Source organism: Megachile rotundata, chromosome 9 (genome assembly GCF_050947335.1).
Source record: "Megachile rotundata isolate GNS110a chromosome 9, iyMegRotu1, whole genome shotgun sequence".
NCBI lineage: Eukaryota > Metazoa > Arthropoda > Insecta > Hymenoptera > Megachilidae > Megachile > Megachile rotundata.
This window is the reverse complement of record NC_134991.1, coordinates 8,126,119-8,141,253: the sequence shown is the minus strand read 5'-3', so window position 1 is coordinate 8,141,253 and position 15,135 is coordinate 8,126,119. Positions and strand designations below refer to the sequence as shown.

The window sequence follows — 15,135 nt, the reverse complement described above, 5'->3', positions numbered from 1 at the left end:
ACACCCCGCCATTTTTGTCTCGTCGTCACGCGATCGGTACACTTGGAGCATCTTCCTTTTTCGGTGTCGATGATCAACGTGAAAATATGTTCGATAATTACTGGTAGAGATATAAGCAGGGTGCTGCTATCTCCTAAGATGAGCTGAAGCGTCTGCGAGTTTGATCGGTAAGGTAGCGGCCCAATCTTGTTCTCAATCGACGATACGAATCATCTCGATGATACTCTTACGATAAACACCGCCAATTAGGCATCATCGATCAGTCCGTGTGTAATTTATTATTTTAACTGAAGCCTGATCTCGACGTTTACGCGTTTTACAACTTTATCGCATTAATTTATGCGAGTAACGGAGCTTGCTATCGATTTTTATTTAGATTTGCTTGGATATTTTTGTAATTTGCTTGGTACTGGTTTATCTTCTTGTATTGATTTGTATTTATATTTGACTTTATATTGATTTATTCATATTTGAGTTGATATTGATTTATATTTATATTTGACTTGATATTGATTTATATTCATATTTGACTTAATATTCATTTGCATTTATTTTTAAGTAATATTTAAACGATAAATGATTAAAATAATTAGTGGACGGGTTGTCTAGATGATTCTATTTTCACTTAAGTAATCTTGTTTGTACTATTGTAAATTATTATGACAAATTATGACTAATAATATCAGGTTACAACTCCTACTATTTGAACTATTACCAAATATATCTATTAGTATCATAAACAGCAAATAATGAAGATCGTACAATTATTATCAACTCACACAACATCACAGTACTTATTCAATTTTGTATTTTATACTTAAAAAATATTTTATACTTGAATGCTTTAAATAACGAGAAGTGAAAATATAATTTAATCATCATTTCCCCCAAAATCTGGTGTGTCTATAGCACTGAAATTATCGATTAAACTGCAGTCGAACTCAAACGAAATCCACGTCATACCAAAACTAATTAACAGAATAAACTTCAGCAGTGATAAGCAGTTTGTTACAAAACTCCGCGCAATACTAGAATTATAAAAAAAAAAGTAGAACATCCCTAAAAGAGTACTCAAGAATTCGGCCAAACCAGAAAAGTTTGAAGAAGTTCTCCACGTCTCTAACAATTGCCTTCTCCACAATATCAACCTTAACTTCGCGAGTCTCTTCAAAATTTCTAAATGAAACTTGCAAGTTCTCCTTGTATCTTAAACTGTTTCTCAAAAGTTTGCTTTTTAAGAGGACACTTAGGCGTGTTTAATCAACGTACACATCCTCGAGTCTGGGGATCTTTTTCTTAATTGGAAGAACATGTATCCTGTAACGTTCAAAGCCTAACCTTCGCATTAAGGAGCTCACGATGGAGTCCTCGAGGCACGGTTTACAATGAAACATACTCCCTTCATTGATGTCGGAAGTGTTCTGAAGTGGCTAACCGAGATTGTTGATGAGCAAGCATACCAACCATTTCCTGCCTAACATTTCGCTTTCATTGGAATTTCAATGAAGAAGGAGATTAATGCTTGATGTTCCTCTTAATCGATCAACGTTGCCGCGTGACGTCGGCGGTTTCTGGGGCTTAGTGGAGATTTGGCGAGTTGAGAATATGGGGTTTTGAACAGTTTGGAGATTTGGGATACTGGAGAGATTTAGGAGTAAGAGAATTTAGGTAGTTGAGAGTCTAGGAATTTGGAGATTTAGGAATTTGGAGGTTTAAGAATATGGAAATTTTAGGATTTGAAAATTTAGAAATTTGGGAATTTAGGAATTTGGAGATTTAGAAATATGGAAATATAGGAATTTGAGAATTTGGGAATTTGGAAATTTAGCAATTTGAGGATTTAAGAATTTAGAAATTTAGAAATTTAGAAATTTGGAGATTTAGGAATTCGAGAATTAAAAATATAAAAATTCAGTTCAACAAAAATTCGAAGTACTATGCATTACTGTCCTATCGACCTCGAATCTCAAGCAGCGCACCTTCAAGTACCACCGTTCCCAAACTGTCCAGCCAAGACAAAATCGTCCGTCCAACCTCAGGAGTTCAATCTTTCAATCCGTACGTTTGTCCCCCGGCACTGAATAATTCAAGCCTGCCTAGAAGAAAAAGACACCCTTCCACGACAAGAAGGGACGTTTGAACAGCGGCAAGTACCCCCACGAGAAGTTATCAAGGCCAGAATACCTTGATACACATGCAGAGAGTATTCAAGAAGCGGCGAAAGGTCAGCCGCGACGACATCGGTCCGTAAAAATCGGTGCATCGTTCACGATTCCTTACCGAACGTATTCCCGATCGGTCTACATTCCTTGGTCGGTGCTCTGGGTGCATTTAATGCCCTCAGTTTACGAGGTTGCAGCCGAACCGATGACACAGACGCTCAGGAATCCTGAGTCGGCGAGGGACGGCGACTCTTGGTACCACTCGGTCGTGTCGGCCCACCTTTATAGACGCACCTTCGAGGCGCCTATTCAAAGCCACCATTCGAGATCCACCTTGCGGGTGGGGATACTGCGTGCTGGTCCCGAGGTAGTATTAAAAGGCCATTAAACGGCACGACATGACATATGGCTTTGTGCGTATACCCGCGACCCTTGGTTCGCCGGCAAACCAAACTACTTGCCTACCATGCTCCTTGCTTGTCTCCTCCCGATATAACCTGGTTATATTCTATAACGGTTATTATTTACTCTACATACGTTTGGTCACGTTGCTATCTCTTGCCAAGGTCAGCTCGAACAACTTTCAGCGGTATTGTCACTTAGTTCCGGAGATATGTGCGAAGAGTTTGATGTATTTTGTACTGGATGTGGCAGATGTGAGATTGAGTTTTTTTATAAAAATGGATATTAATCAGCAGTACCCATCATCCATAAGTTATTAAATTCGAGGTTTAGAGAATAGAACAGTGACTTTAACTTTGATTTTGCACTTCATCACCTAGACCTTGACCTTAGTTTCGACCTCAATTTCCAATCTCTTGATCCGATCTTAATTATGACATTAGTTTCAATCTAATTCTTTTGGATCTTAATGATGACTTGCAGCTGAATTTCATTCTTTTGAATCTTAATCTGGGTCTGAATGTGGACCTTGACTTTGATTTTGATCCAGACCATGATCTTGTCTTCACCTCTTAACCTTAACCTTGATCTTGCCTTTAACATTGATCCTAATCTTAACCCAACCTGGACATTGATCTTAATTGAGCCTAGACCTTGATTGTAGCTTGGATCTTAATTATGATCTTAGCTTTTATCTAATCCTTTTGAATCATAATTTGGGTTTGAATCTTAGCCTAGACCTTGACTTTGATTTTGATGCAGACCTCGATCTTGTCTTCACCTCTTAACCTTAACCTTGATCTTGCCTTTAACATTGATCCTAATCTTAACTTAACCCAACCTGGACATGTATCTTAATTGAACCTAGATCTTTATCTTAGCCTGGATCTAAATTATGATCTTAGCTTTAACCTAATCCTTTTGAATCTTAATCTTGAAATAAATCTTAACCTGGACCTTGATCTTTTGCCTTTGGCGAACATCTTGATCTTAATCTCGATCTTCACCTTAATCTTGATCTTAAACTTAACCTTGACCCTAATGTCAACTATGATCTTCACCTTAACTTCGATCTCATCTTTGACCTCAGCTTTGACCTTGATCGTGCTCTTGATCTTAACCTCGGTTAAGTTAAAAATCTTGAAGACTCTTTCCACATCAGAAACATGACACTATGACTTATATGACTATAACTCTATCGTATAACGGTAGAAAGTACTTGCATCATAGTTACCGGATCTTTCTCAACATCCGTAGCATACGATTACGCGGATTCGTCTGCGAAGCGTTAAACAGAAGGCAAAAGAAGAAACACAAGTTCGATGAGTCATCGAACGTTCGATCAGGTTAATGGCTCGAAGACCTGAATTCTCATCTCCGTATACCGGTGAATCGATATCAGATAACTGGACTCGCGGTTCGCAGGTTCACTTTTTTGCTGCTCTAATTATTCCAGGCATTAATGTTTTCTCGCGATTGATCAAATTCTTTGCTGCTCTTTTTTCTCTTCTTCCATACATGAAGCCTTCAGTTCTATAGGTGTTTTGATAGATTGTCTTTCTTTTATAACTTCCTCCTAGGAACTTGTTACGTATCGAGGTGAAATCTTGAGAACGAAACAGCTGATTCCGTTCGTTTCAACGCATCTTGACCACGGATCTATTATACTATGTTCTGTTAAAACGAGAGAAAAGGGAGATTGGAGTACCGGGTAATGCAGAATTAGCGATAAGAGTATACGATAGCTTTAGGAGGTGCGAGAGATACAATGGCGGATAAAAGAAAGTGTAAAGCGATGTGAGAAATCGCCATTGGCTTAGGCCAGTTTTTACCACTCGAACCTGTCAAAACAACTGGTTTCAAGTTTCATATTTTACATTACATTTGCATATGTCAGTTGATCGTTCAGTATTTTTTTAATATATCATGAAAGTGTGTAAACCCGGTAGGTCTAGTGTTACATAGTCAGAGAATTCTATAACTTGAACATAAAATGATTCAAAATGAATATTGAATGAATCAGAGATTTGCGATGAACAGTATTATAAAAAATGGCAGTGTATGAGAACAGTATATGTAACAGTATAAAGCAGTACACATATGTATATGATTGTGTACATAAATGGTTGTCTATATAAATGTACATAAATGACTGTGTATAGAAATGTGAAAATAAATAACAATGTACATAAACAATTGTGTATATGATTATATAAATAAAATATCCTTGCGACTTCATAGTCACGCACGTAACCTTAAACGTACTACAAAATGGCCGCTCGCTAAATGTCCGCCACTTGAACCGCGCGTCCGAACGAGTCAAAACGATTGACTCGTAAACGAGCGGATTCATCCCTCATTTATGTCGAGCACCGTAAGTGAAATTAGCGAAATCGTGGGTTCGTCGAGGGACAAAATTAAGGAAGATTTACGCGTTGCAGTCGGCAGCACGTTTGCTACGTCGCAGGCACGCGAAGTTGGAATGTCACAAGCCGAGATGCAGATATCCGCTTCGTCTCCTTTTAGCAAGCGCGTATCTCGTTCGCATCGAGGACGCCGCGGGTATATTCAGATTATCCGATTCTTTATTGTCCGCTTATTTTAGATCGTCTCGGCGTGTTACCGCGCGTGGAATGCCGGCCATTCGGGACGAACATCATCGTTTCTCGAAAACTCATCGCGTTAAGCGTCCCGATTTACGGGGTCTTGTCCTGTTTCGTGGAAAGTTCGACGACGGCAATCGGGAAGAAAGGAGGACGTAATAAAAGGAGAATTAACGTGGTTGTAAAGCTACCCGATAGAATTGAATATTAGAGCTTTATTAGCCTAATGGCAGCCGACGACGCCGCGAAAGACGATCTTTAGCCGTCGCGTTTTACTGCGTTCGATATTTTTCTGACGGCAAGGTTGTTACAAGCGAGGACGATTGTGTCATAAAATCATAATATCGTCTATGATACAGGAGAACCTTACCAGGGAGCATACTGCGAGAACATGAAACCTCGCGAATGCTAGAAATCGTATATCTCGATGATGCCCTTAGGGTTTACTGCTTACGACGATTTTACAGCGGACGATGACTATGATCAGCCTTACCGATGGATTTTTTATTTCAGATGTTAAAGTTTAGGCATTATAGCTTGCTAATATTCGTTTTGCCCTTATTTGTGGCTACTGTATGTTCACCTTTTATGAAATGTGAGCTTTTATAGTACGCAAGAAATAGTTCTTAATTTTTACTATGTACAAGGAATTAATGAACATCTCTCTTGTAAATTTATAAATTCACATTCGTTTATACGTTCGTATCCATATTTGTATACATCATATTTTATTTATAGTTATTTGTAATTATTTATAATGTATTTTCATTCGTTGAGTCTGCTTGTATTTGTAATTCTGATCTCGTAACCATTTATTGCAATTAAACTTCATTGCTACAATTAAATGAATAATTCGTAACTAATCAAGGAGTCATTCATTGGTTTTTAATCAGTAAGCATCAAAAAAAGAGTTCCATTCGGAAAAGCTTTAATTAGTTAAAAATCTTCTTTTTATTTTTAATTGCTGATCGATCTGGACCTTAAAACGCTGTAGCCATCTATGTATGAACCGGTGAACTGTTTAAGACACTTTCACAAAGGCTGTAGTAGTTTTGCAATTTTCTTAGCTAATTAGTAGCACAATTTATTAAAGTTCAGAAAATATGTTCATTACATGTTTTAATGTCTTCACATGTCTTTTCCATGTCTTCATATTTCAAGCAATCTTCACATTTGTCTTCATGTCTACATATGCAATTCTGAAACAAATATGGAAACAGTTATTGTAATAATAATGCAAAAATTATTTCGTTCTGATTATAAAACATGAACTGAAAAAAGAATCAAATAAAAATGATATAATTGGTGAAAACTGTTTCTATAAACTGACTACAGTGATTATTACAGATGTACTCTTCACTTCGGTGTACTGTAAAGAATAAATTATTCAATAAATTATCTCTGTAAGAAATAACCAATATTTCAGAAAACGTGTAATAAAAAATATTGTACAAGCATATACTTTTATTTAAAATAGGAAACAAGTTATTGCACGCTAAATTAAGCTATCTCGCACAAAAGCATATACACACGTAAAATATTCAAATAATTCTGTTCTGTGCAAGTAAGCGTCTGTTCCAACAAATTAGGTGAATTTTATCAAAAAATTCTGCCTCAACAACAACTTGTAAATCTCATCTCAAGTTATGAAATCATATCAAGCTTCCCATCTTTCAAAATTGGTCATTAGCCACAATACAACCTATAAAACCACGCAATATAACATACACTGCCTACATTTTCAATGTAAATACGATAAATAACCATAAACTAAAATATGAATCTGAATACACGAGTAATTTAATATCAAGACTATCCACCAGCGTAATTCTTCGTGTAGAAATCTTACTGAAATTGTAATCTCGGCCAATTACAACGAGCGGCAAACATAGGAAAGGATAATCCAAGGTTGAGATGAGCGCAATAACAAGCGACTGAAAAATCTGACTGTCCTGGACACCGCGATTCACAGTTGATTTATATGCGCACAAAGCGTCCGTAATGAATTTAAATCTTATCTCTCGCAAGCCGTGACTTCAATTTATTCACGCACGCAGAATCGCGCGAGCGGAACCAGTCTTTTTTCTTTACTGTCCCCGTTAAAGCACGATACAAAAATTAATACACATTATATTTCATCCAGTTAACAACGTTACGTGCTCGCTCCGTAACCACATTCTTAAGTTTCTTTTATTAATACGCTTTTTTTCTTGTATTCAAGGTTCTTTAACGGGTTAACGCGTTCGTTACGGACCCTCCTTGAGTGTGATCTTCACTAGTCATGCGCGGATCACGTGCAAACAGATTACAGAAATATACAAATTTTTGGGTACTGTTTATTTTATACTTTTTGACAAAATTTTTTTGAAATTTTTGAGGTATTTTTAGGAGTACAGATTTTGGAATATTTAGTCATTTTTTAGTGGACACGTTTAATGTTTAAATTTTCTTTATATTCAATGTTTAAATCTTCTTGAGTGGACAAATTTAGTAAGACAGTCATTTAAATATTTTGTAATGGACGTGTTTAATAAATTGGAAACTTAAGAAGTTTTTAAGTGAGCAAATTTGACAATTTAATTATCTAACCATTTTTTAACGTCATACTTGTTAATGTATATATTCAAAATTTTTTAAGTGAAGAAATTTGATAATTTAGATATTTAATCATTTTGTAATGGACATATTTAATAAATCGGAAATTTAAGAGGCTTTTAAGTGGACAAATTTGATAATTTCTATATCTAACCATTTTTTAACGTCATGCGTGTTAATTTGTATGTACAAAATTTTTTAAACGAAGAAATTCGGTAATTTAGATATTTCAACATTTTGTAATGGACATGTTTGATAAATTGGAAATTTAAGAGGTTTTTAAGGGAGCAAATTAAAGAATTTTTATATCTAACCATTTTTTAACATTATACTTGTTAATTTGTGTATTCAACATTTTTTAAAGTGGAGAAATTTGTAAACATTTTTAAATGGACATATTTTATAAACTGTATGTTTAAGAATTTTTGCCTGGTCAAATTGAACAATTCAGATGTTGAAAATCTTCTTCAGAAACATGTCTAATATTCTGAATATTTAAAAACATAAATGTCTTTGTTCATTGAGATCTACTGATTTGGATACCCAAAATAGCCAAAAACTGCTAATTTAAAAATTTGAAGACACAAATTCAACAATGTACAATCCAATAATATACAAACTGTAGAACTGAAAAATTTGAAAGCGTGTCATTTCGAAATTTAATAAGAAAACGTGAAGTATACAGAAAATGAGAGAGCAACAACGACTAACGGTAACAGGAAAACAATTTAACATAAGCTTCCTGACAAGCCCTGTTCTCGTGGTTAGAAGAGTTAAACGATATGACGAGCATCACATTTGACCGAGCAGAGAAGCAGGATAAATCTGGAAACCTGAAAGAAGATTAAGTGGCGTGCAATATGAACAATACGATGTTCATTCGTCGCATGGCCACAAGCGTATCCTGTCACGTTGCGTTGTCGCGAATGTTGCGCTGCGCCGCTCAACTGTATAAATTGATCGCGTGAAAAATAAGTCCGACGAGATTTCCTCTTGCACCATCACCGTACCGGAATTCATCTATAACTCGTGCGTGACAGTCCACGCTGTACTCCACATTCCGAACATGATGCATCGACGGTATAGAAAAACGATTATTCATTTTCTCGTGTATCCATCAACGCAGCTCGACCAAACGGAGCCAGTTATCCTCTTTTTAAATTATTCCAACGAAATTGCATACTCTTCTATTTACTTACTCATGAGGTACTTTGCATATTCTACACAGTCTATTTGCTTACTTGTAACTTTGCGTATTCTTAAAATGCCATTTGTCACTTGTTTTGTGTATTCAAATGCTTACTTTGTCACTTACTTTACATATTCTTTAAGTACTTAGACTGCTCAATTAACTGACTGTTTAGTTCATTATGACTTGTCTATGACTTATTTAATATTAAGCTTGTGTGCAAAATTTTGTGCAGACATCAATACAATGTAATTTTTATCAGTGGTTTGAATTTAGTGATGTATGATATTTAGGTTGAGAAATGAAACATACATTTCACATAGGGAAGTTTATACATATGTATTGTATATACATATGTATGTGCATATGTATGTATATATGTATGTGTATATGTATGTGCATATGTATGTATATATGTATGTGTATATGTATGTGCATATGTATGTATATGTATATGTATGTGTATATGTATGTGCATATGTATGTATATATGTATATGTATATGTATGTGCATATGCATGTATATATGTATGTATATATGTATGTATATATGTAGGTATATATGTATGTATCTATGTATGTATATATGTATGTATGTATGTATGTATTATGTATGTAACTGATTATAAGTATACATCAAACTTTTTGAGTTCTTCTAAAAATAAGTATTTGAATATCACATAAAAGTGTCTTTCAAGAGTAACATCAGTAATGTAAATATTTCTGAATTTTTATCAAAAGGCTATCATCGAAGCCCAACATAGCACTGCTTTGGGCAGTGTCCGTAAAAACGAAGAAATACTCGTCGACATAATCATCGTCCTCGGTACATTACAGGTTTCGTGTCGGTCGCCTCAGGTGTTGTATACCTAATCCCAGAAGATGCGGACGTGGGTTCGCACTTTTTCAACGCTTGCAACAACCGTTGGGAATCGAGCGAAATACTACAATATATTTATCTCTTTGCCAGCACGTCCAGCGGGATATAAACGAACGAAACGAAACAGTGCCCGCAGTAACGCTAGTTTTCGCAACTTGTTACCAGGCCTAGCATCGGATCGGCCACGATCGACCCGATACCCGACGGGCAGAATTTGCATACGTTCTGTTTTGCAAACGTTTCTTACACGACTTACGTGATCCGTCATGCTCCAATGTTCCTCGGATCGCCGCCAGTTCTCGCGTTTAATCTTCGCGTGGGTGGTTACCGTTAAGTAACTGAGATTTAAAGCGTGAAATGTGGCTGTCATCTTCGCGTTATATCGTTACGCGCTGGATTGCCACGCGTGAGATCGATCTGCGTTGCATTGCCACACGTTTGTACCAGGTGTTGGGTCGGCAGGTTTCGGAAAGGAATTTTATGTATTTGAGAATTAGGGAATTTGGGGATTTGAAGAGTTGGACAATTCTAGATTTTTAGATAATTTGGACTATTTGAGAAATTGGGAATTTCGGAATTTGGAAAAGTTGCAATTTGGAAATTTGGGAATTTGAGAAATTGGGAATTTGGAAAACTGGGAACTTGAGAATTTGGGAATTTAGAAAATTGGGAGCTTAAGAATTTGGGAATTTGGAAAACTGGGAACTTGAGAATTTGGGAATTTGGAAAATTGGGAACTTGAGAATTTGGGAATTTGGCAATTTGGAAAATTTGGGAAATTTAGGGAATTTGAAGAATTTGGGAAAATTAGGGAATTTGGGGGATTTAGAGAATTTTCAAATTAGAAATCTGAGAACATCTGAGAACTCCTGGATGTAGAAGTTTAACTTTGTCAACTGAGAAACATTGAAATCTAAAAATTTAATAATTCGTAAATCGGAGAACTTAAGAATTTGCACCCAGAGTATGCATCGCAGACGAATGAAAAATGATGATAGGAAAGTTAACAGTGAACGAACACAGAACGGCGAAAGTTGGACACAGGAGATAGTGGAAAAGGGACCGCGATCGAATCGAATGTTTTCTCGGAAGGTACAAGCCAGTAGATTATCCCTGTCCGTGGCAGCCGAGGGACGGTAGTCATGGACCCAGACCGGCAAGATAAGGCACCCGTAATTGACCATAACTCAAGGAAATGAAGCGGCGAACGGTACCCAGCATCTATATTCCGTCGTTGCTCGAACGTTAAGCGAGTTAACCTTCGGCCTGAATGCACCGACCTCGATGCAAAATCCGCTCGGACTCGCGATATCTCCACGGATGCTCGGGCTTTTCAAGAACCCCGCTCCGTACACGGACTACGATCACGATTTCTTCCTTCGAATTCACTAACGTGTAGCCAACACGGTGGCTAGAACGAGATCGTAACATAAACCATACTCAAACGGCACATGGTGATGTTGTGCCACTATGTGGATGCGTAGGACATCACATATGTGTAGAATATACATGTACATGTACATGTACCTACATATGTGGAACATCACATACGTATAGCATATACATGTACATGTACATGTACCTACACATGTAGGATATCACATATGTATAGCATATGCATGTACATGTACATGTACCTACACATTACAGGACATCACACATGAATAGCATATACATGTACATATGCATGTACCTACACATGTACATGTGCATGTACCTACACATTATAGGACATCCCATATGGATAGCATATACATGTACATATACATGTACCTACACATGTACATGTGCATGTACCTACACATTATAGGACATCACATATGAATAACATATACATGTACATATGCATGTACCTACACATGTACATGTGCATGTACCTACACATATATGTATATATATGCGATGTTCTATGCATCCACATAGTATATGTACATGTGTATGCTATACTTACATATGTGATATATGTATTTTCAAATCGTGATGTCTTAAATCCTCTGAAATCCGCAGATTAGTAAATCCTCAAAATCTGAAATTCTAGTCCCCACATTTCCATACCATCGATTGAAAAGATAACTCGTACCTTTCGCAAGCATTCGATTCAATCGCGGTCCCTTTTCTACCGCAAGAACTTTCGCCTGGTATTGCCTTGAAGTTTCATGCCTGGGATAGAAATATCCGCGAGCACCGTCGGATTTAACCCTTTAATCCTGCTACCGGTTTAATCACGATTCCTTCGGGGCAATTCTGGAGCAGTCTCGATATTACGGTTTTCAGCTTCCAGATGCCATTAACATATTCGCTACTTAGAGTTTTTACGAGTGACGTAAAATTATGCAGGGTTTAACATCGCACATCTGCAGCAGTGGACAGTATATTTCGTAGTGCTTAAAAACGTACCATTACATCAAATTATGCAAATTTGATGCTTGAACTATGGAAAGCGATCTTGGGCGGTTAAAGTACGGGGCGATACGCAGTTTTCGAGGATTTATCGATTCCTTTCTTTAAAATTTTGCTTCACGAAGAGCTTGTATAATTTCCGACACAGTGTTCTAACTGTTCAACTGTTTTAACTCCACATTCCCAGCAAAATAATTGAATTTGCACATTGCAAAGAGAGATAGATTGTAAATACATAAAATCTCAAATAGAGATTTGTGAGTAGAGATTGTGAGCAAAGTGAGTAAAGGAATAAACAGTAATATGGAGGACTAGATCTAGTTTCGTGGATCAAATATCCGTGACGCTTGCTCTTCGCAAATCGGTGCCACGCGTAATCCTGCTTTGACAAAGTTTCGAGCGACTCAGCAAGATCTAAGCCGAACGTTCGTCGATCAAACTCCGGTGCGACGTTGGATCTGTCGGCATCATTTCCTTAATGTAATTCCCAATAAACAAAGTTTCTCGAGGGAAAACTTGGTGAACGGCCGTTCATTATGTCGGGGCGACACGAAAGCGCGTCTTCGAACGGCTGGCAGACACGAAAGCTCGATTTCTCGAATACCTTGAACGAAATTGAAGCCATCGGATCACGTTGCAATCTTGTTCAAATCCAGTCGGAAGAATGATTGTGTTGTGTACAAGTTAAGCGATAGAAATCGTATTGGAGATTAATAGACATTTATTCTTAATAGACACTCGTTATGTCGCCATATACATATATGCATGTATACATACGTACAGATGTCAATCTACAAGATGGCGCGTGAGGTGGACTCAAAGTAAAAGGAGCTACACTTATCCCCCATTGTCAAAGGGATAGTCATTCAGCGTCTTCTAGCGATACATTTCGGCAAATAAGAATAATGACAATAAATATAAACACCTGGATGAAGCTCTTCAAGCGTCAATTCGTGGGTTGGCATCAATACATACATGTACCAAGATGTATACAGTACTTCAATGAAATAAGAATACTCATACGTTAATAAATTTCAGTTACAATTAATAAAAAATTATTTTACAAATAATTGGCGGAATAGAAACGCAAATAACTGACAAAAAATAAAATTAACCGACTTTATAATTGATGTGTACATGTGCACCACGGCAGTCGGCCATTTTCACAGCACTACTCACCGCGAATACTTCTATAATATCACGATATCTAGATACTTACTCATCACCTCGAATGCACAGCTTTTACATACAAAAGTTAATGCAGCTCCGCATGATTCGTCTAGGAAACCGGTTTACTTCATCCGGGATGGTTGCTGTATTCGATAAATCAATCTCGTCTGGTTCGAGAACGCGGCCTGGCAGGACCTACTTCGCTCTACCTGTCGCCGGATGTTTCAATTTGTAATAGGAAATATCTACATTTATTATGCGATTCCAGGTTATGCACTGCATCCGGTCGGTACGAGCCGCTAACGACGCCGATCGATATTATTAGACCTCGATTTAATTGTAGACGACTAATCAACCAGTTTCGTGAGTACGAGCACCTGCGCGATTAGATTATAGAACTTTGATCAACGGTTTGGTAGAAAGAGGGAAACGTTGTAGATTCAAATAATATTTATGTGAATATAGGTACAATAGGATTGATTTTAATTGTAGTGATGTTAGTAAAAATATTTTGACACCTAGAAATTTGGAGAATGGACAGCTTGGGAATATTTGTATTTTCATGTGGGACGATGTGAAAAGGAACTGTATGTAAATTTATGGATATAGGAATTTAGGGTTATGAGGAACCAGGTGTATAGGCATCTAGGGATATACAGATTTGGAGTTATAAGTCTATGGATAGAGATGTAATGATGTAGAGATGCAAGGGTATACGAATCTAACGATACAGGCATGTGGAGATTTAGAGATCGAGAAATGTAGAGATGTAGGTATCTAGGTATATAAAAATTTGGGAATATTGTGATTTAGGAGTGTGGAGACCTAGATGCGTGGAAATCTGAGAGTACATGGACCTCAAGGTGAATTTATCTGGGGGTATAGAGATTTAGGCATATGGGGATCGAGGGATGTAGGAATTTAGAGATGAACCTATTGCATGCTGAAATTTTTAGAGATATAGGGATATAGATATCTAGGTATCTAGCTATCTAGAAGGAATTTACAGATGTATGAACCTATTGAATGCTGCAATTTTTAGAGGTATAAGAATATAGGTACCTAGGTATCTAGGCGCCCAGAAAGAATTTAGAGATAAATCTATTGAATGCTAAAATTTTTAGAAACCTAGGAATATAGGTATCTATGTATCTAGCAATAAACTATGAAAATCTGCAGACATCAAAATCTAAGAATCCAGAAATACACATATGTCTCAATATACCATACACGTACACACATCCTCTTTTATACCACAAACTAAATATTTAAAAATGTGTTACTTAATACAATTACACTAATACTAAAAAAAGAAATGAATACTAGTTCCCAATAATTCATACACTCGTTTGTCGTACCTGTCCATGACAGTTAACGCGTTAATTGAGTTGGTATTTCGCGAAGTCACACTGTGCACAAATAAACATGTACAGATAAAAATGCCGTGGCGCGAAATGAAGCTCAAAGAACCGTGTAATTTATCACGGCATTAATTTGGCCCAGTTTCACGGTCGAACGTGTGATTTTATTGCTTACAGGTCTGGGTCATTATGCAGCCAACTTGTTCCAGGTTTTTTATCGCGAACAGTTTATGGTTCGAAGCCAGAACAGGGTTATTTTGGACCGATATTAATGAAAATTGAACCACTTCCTTTTATTTTGATTTCTCATCCATTTGTCGATTCCGTTGGATTTAACAAGTGGAGAATAATTTAATTGACTGTAACTCAGGAA

At 36.9% G+C, this 15,135-nt stretch overlaps 1 protein-coding gene across 3 annotated transcripts in view; it reads right to left on the bottom strand.

Annotated features, from left to right (window-relative positions):
* LOC143265178 (uncharacterized) overlaps positions 1-15,135 on the bottom strand; it is a 430,584-nt gene that overhangs the window by 139,061 nt on the left and 276,388 nt on the right. For 2 of the 3 annotated variants that reach the window (XR_013039372.1, XM_076535679.1), the window contains one exon: positions 5,864-6,366. The exons of the other annotated variant lie outside the window; for it this stretch is intronic. Coding sequence is in view for 1 of the 2 variants with exons in the window: in XM_076535679.1 (XP_076391794.1) it covers positions 6,353-6,366 (14 nt within the window). In the remaining variant the exon portion in view is untranslated. Of the gene's footprint in view, positions 1-5,863; positions 6,367-15,135 lie in introns of those variants that run through there. 3 annotated transcript variants of the gene reach the window in all.